Source organism: Ochotona princeps, chromosome 6 (genome assembly GCF_030435755.1).
Source record: "Ochotona princeps isolate mOchPri1 chromosome 6, mOchPri1.hap1, whole genome shotgun sequence".
Lineage (NCBI taxonomy): Eukaryota > Metazoa > Chordata > Mammalia > Lagomorpha > Ochotonidae > Ochotona > Ochotona princeps.
This window is the reverse complement of record NC_080837.1, coordinates 3981404-3998477: the sequence shown is the minus strand read 5'-3', so window position 1 is coordinate 3998477 and position 17074 is coordinate 3981404. Positions and strand designations below refer to the sequence as shown.

Here is a 17074-nt window from a genome sequence, read left to right as displayed (position 1 = left end):
GGAAGGCCTGCAAAGGCCCTGGCAGCTGCCTGCTCACTCATTCCCACCCTCCTCCCTGTCTTCCATGACTGACTCTAGGGAAAGTCAACTGCCCCATCTCAACTGGACCAACGGGGCACCCAGAGCCTGTGCCCCACAAACACATGGGAGTTAACCTGGAAGTGGATCCTCCAGGCCTGGCTGACTAATCGGCAGCCCTATTTCTCTGAGTACCAGGCCTTCAGATTTGGTGTGAAATAATAAACGTTAGTTGAAGGCAGCTGTGATGGGGGGCTATGTGTGATACAGTCAAGGGGACCTGAGGCGTCCTCCCCCCCGAAGGAGCTCCCTGTTATGCTGTGACCACCACCACTCTCTCCCTTACCCCCCATCCCAGAGCTCAGCAGGGGTGCGATCCCCCAAGTTTCACATTGATGATATTAAGCCAACGACAGTGCAATGAGGAGGAATGAGCAGAGCTCATCCCAGTGGTTTTTTGGGGGAGGGAAGGAGACTACACACACTCTCTCCTCCTGTTTCTTACCACTTCCTTGTGGTCCTGTTGCAGAACTCCAGAGAGATCACACCAGACAAGTCTTATATGTATCAAGGAGTCTTTGTTAACAAAGCTTAGTGATGGCAGGGCACTTTAGAAAACAGCAAATGATAAGTCCATGTGGCAAACCAGTCTGAATCAAAACCTGAGCGGAACAAGTGGTCATTACCATGAAATCCATCCATTAAACTGAAGACTTATTTATTTATAAACTTATTTATAAAGATTTATTTATTGTTATTACAAAGTCAGATACACAGAGAGGAGGAGAGACAGAGAGGAAGATCTTCCGTCCAATGATTCACTCCCAAATGAGCGCAATGGCCAGTGCTGTGCCGATCCGAAGCCAGGAGCCAGGAAATTCTTTCCAGGTCTCCCATGTGGGTGCAGGATTCCAAGGCATTGGGCCATCCTCGACTGCTTTCTAAGGCTACAAGCAGGGAGTTGGATGGAAATTGGGGCCACAGAGACATGAAGTGACGTCCATACTGGATCCTGGTGTATGCAAGGTGAGGATTTAGCCAGTAAGCCATCATACCAGGCTCATTGGATGGAAGATCTTTCTCTCTGTGTCTCCTTCTCTCTGTAATTCTGCATCCGTGTCGGGAACCTGGAAAAAAACTCCTGGCTCCTGGCTCCAGATAGGATCAGCTCCAACCTTTGAGGCCATGTGTGGAGTGAACCAAAGAATGGAAGATCTTTCTGTCTCTCCTTCTCTCTCTCTGTAATTCAAATAAAAATGGATAAATCTTAAAACAAAACAAAACAAAACAAAACCCTCAGAAACATTTTAACCACAGATGATACAGGAGAAACGGTAGCAGTCAGCATTGCCAACAGCCTGGCAGCTGGAGGCCCAGTGGTGAAGGAACCGGCCCAGGGACTCTGGGAGGAGGCAGAGCAAAGCTAATGAAGCTTGGAGTCAGGGTCAGACCCCACTTACAGCGGTGGCTCCAAGGCCTGGGCCCCCGACCTGGGTTTGTGCTCATATGGAACAGTCTTTTTTCCAAAAGACAGCCACCTAAATTGGATGCAGCCACAGAGGTTACAGGTCATATTCTTGAGGGTTTTTGTTGTTGTTGTTGATTGCATTCTCACCCAGAAGCGCAGACACACAGGTGCAGTTTGGGTTTTTGTTTAAACTTGGGAAGCCCACTCCTTCAGCCCCCCACCTCCGAAGGTGCCCTCTCCCCACTTGCCTCCCCTGGCACCTGCTCCCCACCCCTATCCCCTTTTCTCCTTGGATCCTGCTCTCCAACCCTGGCAACCTGACTACCTCACCCCATCTTCCCTCCGGTCTCCCGTTTCCCCCCTCTTCTTGTCTCCCCTGCTTCAGCACTGTCCCCACTCCCCACTGCCCACTCTCCCACCTCCCGCGCCCTCCGGTTCCAGCTCAGTTCACCTCTACCCCGGCCCTCGCGCGCCCCCAACTCGGTCCCCGGGCAGCTAAGCGGCGAGCGAACGCGCAGCCGGCGGGCCGCGATGCGCGCTGACAGCGTAATGAATGGCTCTGGCGGTAATTAGCGACCCCGTGGCTAATCATCGCGCACATTTGCATCTTAAGTGCTGCAGAGGGAGCGGAGGCGGGGGACAGGGGGATGCGGGTTTTCTCCCTGCACCAACCGAGGAACCCAAGGCTTGGGGACACTGGCGGCGGCGGCCAGTTACCGGAGCCGGCACCAAAACACAGCCGCCAGCCCCCTTGGGCCCATTTGCAGACCCCCGTCCACACCCGCTGCGATACAAGATGTCTGGCTGGGAAGGAAGGGCTCGGGGTGGTGAGGGTCGTCCGGGTGCAGTGGCCACCACAGGGGGCAAGTCCCACCCAGGCTCTGCCATGCAGGAGACACCAAGAACAGGAGGCCCGGGGTCGCCCCCTCAGTTCCAGCCGTGATGGTGAAGGGAGGGAATGAAAGACTCGCTACTCCCCTCAGCTGCAGTTTTAATTCTCCTACAACTGCTCCTGTCACTCGGCGGGAGACCCAGACCCTCCCCCCAAAAAAGGGGGCGTCCCTGGCTTCCCAAAGCCCCCTTCCCCCATCCCGTCCAAGTCCGCTCATCCTCCCCAACCTGCCTCTCTGAGAAAGGCCCCCTAGCCACTCAAGGGTCCCACACTGACAACGAATTCCCCCTCCAGGGGGACGCTCACGGGCTGGGAGCGGCGCCTGTCCCAGCAGCTCCGAAGGCACTGACCATCAGCCAGTTGACGTGGCCGGGGCCAGCACTTCCCGAGGGGTTAGTCTCATTCTCCGGCCCCATTCACCATAGCGCATAACGTGGCCCCGAGCACCGCTCCGTGCGCCAGGGGAGCCCGGGGCGAGCAGCCCCGCTTGGCGAAGTGGGAACTCGGGCCAGGGCCGCTCCGGTAGTACCCCGCCGCGGGACGTGGGGGTTCGAGCCCCTGCGTGCGCCGAGCTGGGGCCCGCGCCTCCCGCGCTCTGCTGCTAGCGCACTTGCTGTCCTTGAAGCACGAACGTTCTCGGGCGCAGGGGCCGTCCCCGAGGGATGGGGTGGCGGAGGACGGGGGTGCGGGGGAAGCGAGGCTGCTCGGAGTCTCTCCCCTTCTGCAGAGGGGCTGCGTCGGGTTGGAACGGGAAGGGCCCGGGAGCCGAGTTTTTCTTCAGGCTGCGGGTTTAGGAGAGAGAGCTGATGGCGACCAACTGCGCAACTTGGCTTCCGAGGCGCCCCACCGCGCGCCTCTCCCAGGCCGGGTAAGCAAGAGGAGGGGTGCCCGGGTCTGGGACCCCAGACCTGGCGGGTCAGGCGGGTCAAGGGGGCGCGGCAGCCGGGGAGAAGGGGCCGACCTCCCGGGGCGGGGCCTCGACTAGGGGCGGGTCTTGGGCTAGGGGCGGGGCCTCGGCGAGAGCGCGGAGCCCCGGGCGCCCAGAGCGCATAGTAGCAGCTCCCACTTGGGAAGCAGCAGCTCCCACTTGGGCCTGGGAGCGCGCAGTCCCTGCCCTCCTGCTAGCATCCACGCGGCCCTGCACCATTACCCCTAGCGCAGCGCCACCGCCACCATGCAGCCCCGGGGCTGAGGCGGGCCCATGGCCACGCCGGGCCCCGGCGACGACGGCGCATGGAGAACTTCCGTAAGGTGCGCTCGGAGGAGGCGCCGGTGGGGGGCGGGCCCGAGGGAGGCGGCCCGGGCCCCGGCCCCTTCGCGGACCTGGCCCCCGGCGCCGTGCACATGAGGGTCAAGGAGGGCAGCAAGATCCGGAACCTGCTGGCCTTCGCCACCGCCAGCATGGCGCAGCCAGCCACGCGCGCCATCGTCTTCAGCGGCTGCGGCCGGGCCACCACCAAGACCGTCACGTGCGCCGAGATCCTCAAGCGCCGCCTGGCGGGCTTGCACCAGGTCACGCGGCTGCGCTACCGGAGCGTGCGCGAGGTGTGGCAGAGCCTCCCGCCCCAGCCCGAGCCGGGACAGGCGCCTGGCGAGCCGGCCGCCAGCCTCAGTGTCCTGAAGAACGTGCCCGGCCTCGCCATCTTGCTGTCCAAGGACGCGCTGGATCCGCGACAGCCAGGCTACCAACCCCCCAACCCTCATCCCGGGCCCTCGGCCCCGCCAGCCGCGCCGACGGCCAAGAGGAGCCGGGGGGAACCGGCAGCTGGAGAAGGCTCGGCCAAGCGATCGCAGCCTGAACCTGGAGGTGCGAACGAGAACCCGACGGCCTGAGAACTCCGTCCTCCCGGGGCGTCTGCCACGGCTGTCTGGGATGTCACCCCCCCCACCCCACCCCGGCCGGGGCCCTGGAGCGCACGGCTGGGACACAGCGCCTCGGAGCCACGGCCAGAGGGAGCCCCGACGACCCCAGGGAAGCCTTCCGGGATGGTGGCAGCTCTGCGGGTATGACCTGAGGACACCGCACCCACCACCTCCACCTGGGAGGGAGCAGCCTGGGGCCTTCAGGGGGGAACCGTGGACCCCGGGATTCCTGAGACGTGGTGGGTTACCCTGGCTTTGGAAGACACCCAGCATTCCCAGTGGAGGCGCCAGCTCAGGGGCTCCCCTGGCCACTGACCGAGGAGAGCGGGGCTTGAGAAATTGGCTGCTTGGGAAGGAGGAGAGGGGAGGGATGGAGGGGGTCGTGGAGTCTGGGGTGCAGGGGCGTGTCCCGCCCCTCTCGCTCCGCCCTAGGACAGTTTCTGGTTTTGTGCTTTGAGCCAGGACGTGTCCGCAGGTTCTGTGTTTTTGCGCCGCCCCCCCCACCCCCTTTCCCAGGCTGGTCCAGAGGGAAAGAGAACCCAGGATTGCACATCCCCGCCTTCCCTCGCCCCTCAGCTGGAGTCATGCATCCAATAAAACAAACACAAAAGTGGCTGCGTCCCAGGATTTTTTCCTTAACCTCCAGCAAGTGCAGCGGGTTCTGGCCCTCAGCAGGTCTCAGGCCCCAGCAGCCACTGGCTCCTTGGCTTTGGGAGCCTAAAGGGTCAGTCACTGGGTGGGCAGCCTCACCCTGCTCCCTGCCCTCCCCTCCCCAGCAAGCCCCAGGCAGGGGCTGTGGCCAGTAAGGGGCTTATCTCTCCTTGTGCAGCACCCGTGGGTGTGGGGCAGAACACTGCTGTTTCTGGAAGGAAACAATTGCTGGGGGTCCTTTCCTTGGGCCCTACCCACCCACACGCACACACCTGAGCCTTACCTGGAAGGCTGGCGCCAAACCCCTGTCCCCACGCACAGGAGCTCCCCTTCACTGTCGCTCTCACTCGCTCACTCTCTGCCAGAAAGGACAGCACACCCTTGGGGGAGGGGAGCGGAGGGAGCACAAATCGGGATGCTGGAAATTACTATTCAGCAGCAACGGCAGCGGGAAAAGCTGTGAATCACTGCCTGCTCTCTGATAAGCGCCTGCCACCGGCCCCGCGCAGCTGGCTGCTGAGTGATAACAGCCTGAGCCGCCGCTCGTGGCCTAAATCCATGGCGGCATGGAGTGGGCAGGCCTAGGAGGGGGCAGCGCCACCGGAGCAGTGAGGCAGCCCCCCCCCCAGAAGAATGCAAAATGCTGGCAGATTCCCCTCCTCCATACATCCTGCTGTTGGGGACTGTAAACAGCAGGGCTCAGGGGAGGCTGCCCTCCGAGGGTGCGCACCAGCAGCGAGAGTCCACATTTGCTCTCTCTTCCTACTGTCTTGTTCTCTCTCTCCCTCTCTCTCTCTCTCTCTCTCAGATTTACTTTATTTTTACTGAAAAGGCAGATATACAGAGAGGAGAGACAGAAAGGAAGTTCTTCTATCCATTGATTCACTCAAGTGGCCATAATGCCTGAGCTGAGCCAATCTGAAACCAGAAGCCCGGAGCCTCTTCCTCCAGGTCTCCCACATGGGTGCAGGGTCCTAAGGTTTTGGGTCATCCTCTACTGCTTTCCCAGGCCACAAGCAGGGAGCTGGATGGGAAGTGGGGCTGCCGGGATTAGAACCAGCGCCCATATGGGATCCTGGCGCATGCAAGAAAGTGCAAGGCGAGGATTTCAGTCACTAGGCTACAGCTCCAGGCCTTATTCTCGCTCTTTAAGCATTGATTTGAAAGGCAGACACACAGCGATCTTAATCCACTGGCTCACTCCTCAAATAGCCACCAACCATTAAAACTGAGCCAGGCTGAAGCCAGGAGCCCAGAACTCCATCTGGGGCTCCCGTGTGGGTGGCAGGGACCCAAGTTCTCAGACCATCTTCTGCTCCTTTTCCTGGGGCCTTAGCAAGGAGCTGGGTTGCAAGTGGAGCCGCCAGGACTCTTTGCTCACAGGTGGCAGCTTAACCTGTGTGCCACAATGCTGGTTCCCGTGGTCCTCAGTGAACCGTGGGATGGCCCAACAAGTGTGGGGAGACCCCTGGTGTCCCCAGCCTCAGGTCATTCACCTGTCCCCGTGCCTGAAAACAGGTCAGCAAACACCTGGTACACACAGCCCACCCCAGCAGGTTGTGTTCCCAGACTTTTGATGGACATGCTTTGGGCACCCTGCTCTGCCTTGCTGGCCCCCTGGCACTGCTCACCAAGGTGCAGGCTCCCAAGGAAGTTTCCCTACCCACCCATCCTCAACCCCCCCAAGAAGGTGAAAAGTCCCAGAATGAAGGGAGTGGTCTGGGTCACATGGAAGCAGCACAGCCAACTCAGGAACCAACCAGGGGCAGAATGGGACAAGTGAAGAGCCCCTTGTGATATGAGAATCCCTCCCATGACTTTCCTAGGTCCTGCCAGGTGTGGAGGGGCAAGGGGCAATGCATCACACCAAACCATCAGACCTCAACATCAACATGCGCTTGAGACTGCATGAGCATAAAATGCAAGGCCAGAACTCACACGCAAACAGTGGACTTCCAGCTGGGCCTGCATTCAACATGCCATCAGTGTCATTGAAGCAGGTGCCAGGACAGAGGCAGAGTGGGCCTGGGTGGTGGCATTTCACGCCAATCACCTGTGGTGCCAGCATCCCATCTGAACACCGATTCATGTCTCAGCTGTTCCACTTCCCATCCAGTTCCCTGTTTGTGGCCTGGGAAAGCAGTAGAGGACAGTCCAAAACCTTGGGCCCCTGCACCCTCGTGTGGGAGACCCAGAGGAAGTTCCTGGCTCCTGACTTCGGATCAGCTCAGCTCCAGAAGCCTTTTAGGGAATAAGCAGCAAATGGAAGACCTTCTCTTTGTGTCTCCTTCTCTATAAATCCACCTTTCAAATAAAAATAATAATAATAATCCTAGACAAGGGAGAATTGTACTGCCCTTGCATCCAGGAAAGGGGACTTGCATCCTTGCATCCAGGAGTCAGGACTCTCTTTAGGCAAAAACTCATCCTGGCCAGGACCTGGCCTGCTTGGATGACAGTCCAGGGCACCTGCAAACAGGGAGGGGGGTTGTCTACAGCTTCAAACTGTTCAAAGTCCCAGCAACTATAGTCCATTGGCCCCAAGTCAGCTCAGGGAAGGAGGAACCCCACCTGCGCTTGCGGTTTGGGTCCTTGCTCTCCCCACATTGGCCTCGAGGGGGTGCTCTTGCTCCCTTTTCCATTTGTGTGGTTTGGATGAAACACAGCAAGTCACCCAGAGGGCCCAGGCAGAGAAAGGACGGGATAGAGGGATGGAACTACAACAGAATGGAGAGGTGAAGGGTTGTAGAGATGGATGGGGGAGCGATGAGAGGATGGGATGAGGAAGGGAGGGAGGGAAAGATGACAGGATTGAGAAGACAAAGCACAGATGCTAGTGTGTAGTGTGCAGCGTGACCAGGCACTAACTTCTTCATCATCCGGACCCCCACAACTGCCTGTCTTGCTCCCTGGCAGCACCTGGCCACAAGAAGCCTCCACAGAGCTGTTCATCGAATGCAGAAAGATTTGCTGAGCTAGCTCTCCCAACTGTCCTAATGCCATGACAAAGCCCTTCATGTACACTTCAGGGGCAAGAAAAGCAGCTGCCCTCGTCCCAGTACAGCAGTGTTCCAGGAGCGAGGGCTGGGGCTGCCCCTACCAGCACTGGCTCCGGGGGCGAGGGCTGGGGCTGCCCCTATGCCCAGCACAGCACTGGCTCCGGGGGCGAGGGCTGGGGCTGCCCCTATGCCCAGCACAGCACTGGCTTCCTCGAAGCTCCGAGACCTCCTTGTATTTTGGAGACACTGGGTCTCCTGCTGGCTGAGCTTCTATATTCAGCCTGAATATGCCCGTTGTTGCTGCTTCTCCTTCTTTTTAAAGATTTATTTATTTATTTTATTATTATTTTTTAAAGATTTTATTATTATTGGAAAGCTGGATATACAGAGAGGAGGAGAGACAGAGAGGAAGATCTTCCATCCGATGATTCACTCCCCAAGTGAGCCGCAACGGGCCGGTACGCGCCGATCTGATGCCGGGACCAGGAACCTCTTTCCCGGTCTCCCACGCGGGTGCAGGGTCCCAAAGCTTTGGGCCGTCCTCGACTGCTTTCCCAGGCCACAAGCAGGGAGCTGGATGGGAAGTGGAGCTGCCGGGATTAGAACCGGCGCTCATATGGGATCCCGGGGCTTTTAAGGTGAGGACTTCAGCCGTTAGGCCACGCCGCCGGGCCAGATTTATTTATTTTTATCGGAAAGGCAGATATGCAGAGGAAGATCTTCCATCTGCTGATTCAACCCAAGTGGCTGCAATGGCTGGAGCTGCGCCAATCCGAAGCCAGGAGCCAGGAATCTCCTCCAGGTCTCCCATGTGGGTACAGGGTCCCAATGCATTGGGCCGTCCTCGACTGCTTTCCCAGGCCACAAGCAGGGAGCTGGATGGGAAGTGAGGCTGCCGGGATACGAACCAGCACCCATATGGCATCCTGGCACGTTCAAGGCGAGGACTTTAGCCACTAGGCCACGATGCCAGGCTCCTCTTTTTTTTTGTTGTTGCAGACAGAAAAGTTTATTTGCGAAGGGACCAGGTAAGCAGGGAAGGGAGAGAAGGGAAAGCACCTCCGAAAAGCCAGGAGGTGGGGTGCCTCTCGAAAGAGGAGGGAGAGAGAGACACCAAAGGTTTGAGGAAGGGTCTTGGGATTTTATGCCTTCCTTGACCCCTCCTTGTTGGGCGGGGAACCTACAGGTAAGATGGTCCCCATTGGTGGTCTCTTAATTAATTAGAAAATGGGTGGGCAATGCTCGGGCCCCTCTTTTTTAAGGTTTATGTATTTGTTTTTAATTGGAAAGTCAAATTTACAGAGAGAAGGAAAGGCAAAGATCTTCCATTAGCTGATTTATTCTACAAACGGTCGCAATATCTGGAGCTGAGTCAATCCAAAGCCCGGTAGCAGGAGCCTCTTCCCAGTCTCCAATGCAGGTGCAGAGTTCCAAGTACTTGGGCCATCATTGATTGCTTTCCCAGGCCACAAGCAAGGAGCCAGATGGGAAGCGGGGCCGGTGCTTATAATGTATCCCGGCACATTCAAGGCAAGGACTTTAGCCACTAGGTTACGTTCCAGGCCCAATAAGTGAAAATTAATTCAAATCAGGTAATTCTGGGCAGAGCTGTGGGTGTGGATCATCCATGTGCCTGTGGCTGGGAGTATCTGAGCTGCTCCAGGCTTCCTGCTGGGGATTCTAGGTCTCCATCCACTGCTGCCAAGTGGTGGGAGAATTCTGAGCTTGTGGATGGCCAGAGCAACAACAGAGCTGGGCTTTGCCTGCTGGCTACCCACCGATGAGCCCTGGGGTCTTAAGGGTGTGGCATAACTGCCTAGGGACATCTGCTAATAAGGCCACAGTACATGTAGGTGAGGAATGAATCCTAAGGGACACCCTATGACAGGCCACTGTACTTGCAGCTATGCGAGGGGACTGAGACCTGGTGGTTTGGAGGGGAGAGACTGGAAGATCTGTTTGGGTCAGACTGATACATCAGCCCACATGGCAGTCCTGAGGTGGGCTTGTTGGCATGGAACATGGTTGACCACCACACGCCTTTCCATGTGAAAGCTAGGGCTATGGGCCTGTCTACCAGAGCTTGATTCCAGTACCTGACTGAATATCAGAACAGGGGATGGGTCACATTAGGCAGGGTCATGACACTAACCAGCCCACGAGAGAACCAGGGGTAGATTCTGTGGGGATGTGTGGGCCAAACCCTGTGGAAATACAAGTCCACAGGTTAGCTCAAGAGTTGGGGTGTTGATGGGTTGAGAGTTAGGGCCACAAGAAGCCTCCACAGAGCTGGGTTAGGGCTAGGGTTAGGGTGATTGACCATGGAACCTGCCAACACTCACGGGTACAAGAACTGAGAATAGTCTGGGCAGGTCCAGGCTGTAGCACCCTCATGTGCATCCTAAAACGGTGTGGAGCAAGCTGGGATGCAATATTTACCAGCTTATACAAGACCCAGATGGAGGGGGCAGGCTTAGCCTGGCAAGGGCCTAGCACCCACTGGCATGCATGAGATCTGGGTCTGGGAGTGGGCCGAGTAGGGGAACTTGGGTAATTCCCCTAGTAGGTCATTAGTTCCCACTGGTGAGCCTGTATTCTAGGCCTGGGGATCAGGCAGGTTGGATAAGGTAGCTCCAGCTTTTGGCAAAGGTGTGGGTTGATTTTGGAAGTGGGCAGACTGGGAAGAACCAAGCAAACCTTAGCTCACTGGCAAGTGCACAAACCAGGCTGGAGTGCAGGTCATGTCGGGCTAGGCTGTCACACCTGCCAGTCTGCATGAGCTAAGGATGCAAGCAGGCTGAGCAGGGTCAGGTTCCAGCACCTGCCAGCAAGAGTTGGGACTGGGGGCAGGCCAGGTCAGGCCAGGCTACAGCATCCAAAGGCAAACGCCAAGACAGGTTAGGGTCTGACCAAGCTGGGTCAGAGCAACCACAGGCACGTGCAAGATCTATAGCTGGGAACAGACTTGCCTGGGGAAAAAAGGGGATGCTCTGGCTGGGTTGTGGTTCCCACTGGTGAGTGTGAGAGCCAGAATGAGGGCTGCCGTCAGGTCTGGATATGGCTGCAGTGTTCCTCGGGGCACAAGTGTGGACTGGGTCTGAGATGTGCCAGACTGGAATAAACTTCACCCACTGGTGCTCATGAGAACCAGGATAGGTATGAGACAGACTGCATTAGGTCTCTGCCCCCTGCTGAGCTGTGTCTGGGTGTGGACCAGGTTTGGCTGTGGTGTAACACCAACAGTAAAAACAAGAATGGGTGAAGGCTGGTCAGGGAAGGCCACTGTTCTGCTAGAACAGGAGGTAGACTAAGTTGGGCTGGCCCGTGGACCCACCAGGGTGTGCTAGATCTGGAACTGGGAGAAGTTCTGATGGAGGAGCTTGTGAAACTCCTCTGTTGGGATACAGTCCCTGCAGGTGAGCACAAGAATCATGATAGGGAGCAGCCCAGACCAGGCCAGGGGATGGTACCCACTGGCATACAACTGGCGCAGGTTGGGGGCAAAACTGGGCAAGTTCATATCATCTGCTAGCAAATCTGAGTATCAGAATGGAGTATGAGTCAGGCTGGGCTGGGCTGCAACACAAACCAGTTCACATGAGGGCCAGGACTGGGGGTTGGCTGGGCTGGGCTAGGTTGTAGCCTCAACCAGTGTGAGCTGGAATTGGGGGTGGGCCAGACCTGGCCAGGCTACACACCCACTGGCAAATACCAAGGAGAGGTGGGCCATGCCAGACTGGGCTACAGCACCCAACCAGCACATGTGAGACCCAGGGAAGGAGGGGGCGAACCCTGGTAGGGGGGCTGCATGGGGTTCTACTGCTGCACCACCACTCCCTCTTGTGGGCGTGAGAGTTACGATGGGGGCAGACCAGGTTGGGCAGGGCTACAACACCTATTGGCCTCATGTGAGCTGGATCAGGGGAAAGCCAGGCTGGGTTGACTGTTCCTACTGGTACATGCATAAGCCAGAGTGGATGTGGGTTGGTTGGGCTTTGCCACAGCATCAGTTGGCAGATGCTGGCACAGGGGGGGTGCAAATTCTGTCAAGTTAAACTACAGCACTACCTGGAGAGTGCAAGATCCGGGAATGGGAGAGGGCCCAGTAGGGAAACCTCCTTCTTGGGTTGCCACTCCAACCGGTGAGCATGAGAACCATGACTGGGGCAGGCATGGCTAGACAGAGAGTGGCACCCGTTGGCAGGTGTGTGGGCTGGATAGTGAGGCTGGTTGGGTTGAACTAGGCTTCAATACACATTGACATGTATGAGAGATGAATGGGATGTGGGATAGACTGGACCAGTTTGCTGTACATACTGGCAAGCATGGGATCCAGGGTAGGAAGCAAGCCTGGTGGGGGTTACTGCTGATTGCTTTGACTAGGTTGTAGCTCCCACTGGTTTGTCTGAGGGCCAAGTGTGTGATGGACAGATTGGGCTGGGCTGCAACACCCATTGGTTTGTGTAGAAGACAGGGCTGGAGACAGAACTGATCCAGCAATTACAACCACCAGCATGTGCATAAGCTGATTGGGGCGAATGACTGTGCCAGACCCTATATTGACAAGCACATACAAGAATCAGGTCTGGGATCACCTCAGATGAGGTTTCTTTGGGCATCCCCCCAACTGAACCACTGGACTCAGAACCCCAATCATGGCGAGAAGTGCAGGTTCCATGGTCTGACCGTGGAGTGCATGTGTCAGAACTGAGCCTCCTCAGTGGCTCAGCCAGAGCAGTGGACAGCATATCCAGGTGCACATGGAAGATGTGGCAGTACATTGGAGTCTGCAGAGGACACCTGCTGCCACAACAGAGGATGGAGGACAGAACAAAGGGATCAACTATCCCAGCCAAGTGTTGAGTGTGAATACCTGGGCAATTGGAGACTCTAGGATGGACTATGTCAGCCAATGGAGAGATTTCATCGTGATACGAATGGCAAGACTGGCAGTAATTCAGAACTGTTGAACTATGGAAACCACTTGAGCAGGACCCTCGGAGCATGCCCCACATCAGGGACCCCAGGGACACCCAGGTGTTGGATGGCTGTCCTCCATCCCAGGGTACAAAGGTGTTTGGGAGGGACACCCAGGTGTTGGATGGCTGTCTTCCATCCCAGGATACAAAGGTGTTTGGGAGGTTGAGTTTGGCTTTTCCCCTTATCTCCCTCCTTCCCCCAGATACAGGAAGAAAAAAAAGAGAATGTGGAAATAATGGTCTCACCCACCTTCTTGTAGCCCTTGGCCCTTATCACCCTAATCAACTATGTAAAATCATCAAAAAATAAAGATAATTCAAACAAAAATTCATTCAAATAATAGAGATCATCCGTTCTCTGGGCTCACCGCCTCCACTCCCCCAAATGCCCACAAGAGCAGGTGGTGGGCTGGACTGAAACCAGCAGCCAGGTGTCCCACGCGGATGAGAGGGGGTTAAACACTTTGGTTATCTTCTCCTTTTCCCAGGCCACTAACCAGCACGCGAGAGAACTTGGTCTGGGGTAAACTCTGTGGGGGGAATATGGGCCCAACCCTGTGGAAATATAAGTCCCACAAGTTAGCTCGCGAGCTGGGGTGGTGATGGGCTAAGCTAGGAGTGACCACGGCACCTGCCATCACTTACAGGTAAAGGAACCGATGGCAATCTGGGCAGGTCAAGGCAGCACCACCCAAAGGTACATCCTAAAATAAGATGTGGGGTGGGCCGAGCTGCAACTGGAAGGGGGTGGACCGGACAGGGCCAAGGAAACTTCAACTCACAAAAAAGATAAGAAATCAGGATGGAGCACATGTCATTCCAACCTAGGTCCTTACCCCAGCTTGTCTTCATGAGGCAGGGATACTATGGCACAGCATCGAAGGCAAAGGCTAAGACAGGTAAGGGGCTAAGCCAACTGGGTCAGAGCACCCATTGGCAAGCGCACAATCTAGGGTTGGGAATAGATTTGGTTGGGGAGCTGTGAAAGTACACCCTTGGGCCCGGCGGCGTGGCCTAGCAGCTAAAGTCCTCGCCTTGAAAGCCCCGGGATCCCATATGGGCGCCGGTTCTAGTCTTACCAGCTCCACTTCCCATCCAGCTCCCTGCTTGTGGCCTGGGAAAGCAGTTGAGGACGGCCCAATGCATTGGGACCCTGCACCCGCGTGGGAGACCCGGAAGAGGTTCCTGGTTCCCGGCTTCGGATCGGCGCGCATCGGCCCGTTGCGGCTCACTTGGGGAGTGAATCATCGGACGGAAGATCTTCCTCTCTGTCTCTCCTCCTCTGTGTATATCTGGCTGTAATAAAATGAATAAATCTTTAAAAAAAAAAAAAAAAGAAAGTACACCCTTGCTGGGTTGGGATTCCCATGGGAGGGTGCAGGGGCTGGAGTGGGGGCTGTGTTCTGGTCTGGATATGGCTGCAATCTCCCTAGGCACAAATGTGGACTGGGACTGGGCGCACCTAGCTGGGCTAGAGGCCAGCACCATCTGGCGTTCTGGAGAACCTGGGTAAGATGTAGGACAGACTAGGCTGGGTCTCTGCCCCTACTGAGCCATGTGTGAGCAGTCTCTGGGTATGGACAAGCCTTGGCTAGGGTGAAACAGCCAATACCAAGAACTGGAATAGATGGAAGGCCAGCAATAAGGGCTGCCCCATGGAACCACCAGTACACACAAGACCTGGCATAGGGAGAGGTTCTGACAGAGGAGCTCGGGAAACTCCTGTCGAAACACAGCCGCTACAGGTGAGCGCAAGAACCACAATATGGAGCAACCCAGACCAGGTCAGAGGAAGCAACCCACAATCATACATATGGCATAGGTGGGGGGCAGACCAGGCTGAACCTGTTCACATCAGCCGCTGGCAAATCCGAGCACCAGCATAGAGTGTGGATCAGACCAGTTTTGGTTGCAACACATACCAGTGCACATCAAGGAATGCCAAGGTGAGGTGAGCTGTACCAGATGTGGTTGCAGCACCCAAACAGCACACGCGAGAACCAGGGGTGGGGGGTAGGAGGCAAAGCCAGCAGGGGAATGTGCACTCCCCTGCTGGACAACCACTCCCATTGGAGAGCATGAGTTGGGATGGGGGCAGACTAGGCAGGGCTACAACACCTGTGTGCCTCATGTGGCCTAGATCAGGAAAAAGCCAGGTTGGGCTGACTGTTCCGACTGGTGCAAGCAAAAATTAGAGTGGGTGAGGACTGGTTGGGTTTTGCCAAATCATCAGATGGCAGAGGTTCGCACTGGGGGCTAATTCTGTTAAGTTAAATGCCAGAACCACCTCGAGAGTACATAATCTGGAAGTTGGAGTGGCCTAGTAGGGAGATAGTGGGTAACCACTCCCATTGGAGAGGACGAAAACCAGGACAGGGGCAGGGGTGGCTAGACAGAAAGGCACCTGCCAGTATGTGTGTGAGTTGGATAGTAGGTTGGTTAGGTTGAACTAGGCTTCATTGACAAGTACGAGAGCTAACGGGATATGGGACAGACTGAACAAGCCTGCGGTACATACTGGAATGCATGGGAACCAGGGTAGGGGGCAGGCCTGGTGGGGGTTATAGGGAGTTGCCCCAACTAGGCTACAACTCCCACTGGTTTGCGTGAGGATCGAATGTGAAGTAGGTAGGATCGAGCTGGACTACAACACCCATTGTTTCAAGTGGAAGACAGGGCTGGAAACAGAACTGACCCAACAAGTGCAAGGACCAGCATGTGCATAAGCTGATTGGGACGATGGACTGTGCCAGACCCTGTACTGGCAAACTCACGCAAGAATCAGGTTTGGGATCTCTCAGATGAAGTTTCTTTGGAGATCCCTCCAACTGAACTGCTGATCTCAGAACCCCAACCATGAAGAGACTATTTCAGCCAGGGGATTCTGAATAGGTTTTATCATGATTGGAACAGCAAGACTGGCAGCAATTCAGACCTGTTGAACTATCAAAACTGCTTGAGCAGGACCCTTGGAGCGTGCCTCACATCAGGGACCTAGGATGGGTGGGAGGCTGGGTGGGGCTTTTCCCTTTGTTTCTCCCCTGACCCAAGATACAGGGGAAAAAATTGTATTAGTATGGAAACAATGGTATTGCCCACTTCCCTGTAGCCCTTGGCCCTTTGTACCCTAATCAACTAAGTAAGATTATTTAAAAATACAAATAAAAATACATATATTAAAGAAATCGGCACCAATATAGCGTCCTGGTGCGTGCAAGGTGAGGACTTTAGCCACTAGGCTACCACCCCGGTCCCCTGGTATCCCATCTAGGGAGTGTGGGAGATCCCAGTCCTGGCTACTCTGCTTCCCACTCAGCTCCCTGCTAATCCATCTGGGAAAGCAGCAGAGGACGGCCCAGGTGTTTGGCTGCCTGTCATCCTGGAGAGTGAACCCGCAGGTGGAAGACATCTTTTCCTTTCCGGTTTTTCCCCTAACTGCCTTTTCAATGAAATGAATAGATAAATAAGCAAATATGTAAATAAAACTCCTATAGTACAGTGGACTGGGATTCCTTCAAAACACAATCCAGTGCTTTCTTGCTCGTGGGTGGGCTGCCAGCTAGCAAAGGGCTTTCCTGGACAGCAAGTGACCCACAATGTCCTTTGCCTTCGGTGGGGGGGTGGGGTAGGTGCGAGGCTATCAAACACACCTTCATGGTGACTCAGGCAGGTTCACATCCTAAAGCTACACTAATAGGAAGGAATACTGACAGACACGCAGGCCCAAGAGGGAGAGAGTGTGAGCTGGAGATCTAGCCATTGAGCCATCACGCTGGGCCCTGAGCCAGCTGGAAGAAAAGGGGCCCCAACTCTATCTTTCCATTCCCCAGTGGGTGCAGGGGTTGAGGACAGGTCCAAGATCAGTGGGACAAGCCTTGTTACCTCTGGGAGGCATCAAGCCAGTTCCAGCCTGGGAAAAGCCCCTGATACCTAGGGGCTTACCGCAGGTGGCTGTTAGTACGGCCAGGAGGGACCCTCCTAGAGCAGCCCTGCCAGCCAACAAACAAGCGAACAAAAAGCTTCTGAGTCTGTTTCTGCCGTCCGTGCTCCTATTTTTAGTGTAAGCATATCCACCATCGCTGTGGACCCCATCCCATTTTTTTTTTTTTTTTTTGAATTGCAAAGTCAGATATATAGAGAGGAGGAGAGACAGACAGGAAAATCTTACGTCTGTGCGTTTATTACCCATGCAGCAACAATGGCC

General features: G+C 56.0%; 1 protein-coding gene across 1 annotated transcript; it reads left to right on the top strand.

Annotated features, from left to right (window-relative positions):
- The first annotated feature begins 3473 nt into the window (after window positions 1–3473).
- RPP25 (ribonuclease P and MRP subunit p25) lies at window positions 3474–4472 on the top strand. Its single transcript, XM_004594623.2, has one exon. It carries the CDS (start codon window positions 3612–3614, stop codon window positions 4209–4211), a length of 600 nt encoding a protein of 199 aa, XP_004594680.1. The 5' UTR covers window positions 3474–3611; the 3' UTR covers window positions 4212–4472.
- The last annotated feature ends 12602 nt before the right edge of the window (window positions 4473–17074 follow it).

What these genes read in the sequence shown, in the direction of transcription:
- RPP25 (XM_004594623.2), top strand. Translation starts at nt 3,612, where the DNA reads ATGGAGAACTTCCGTAAGGTGCGCTCGGAGGAGGCGCCGGTGGGGGGC.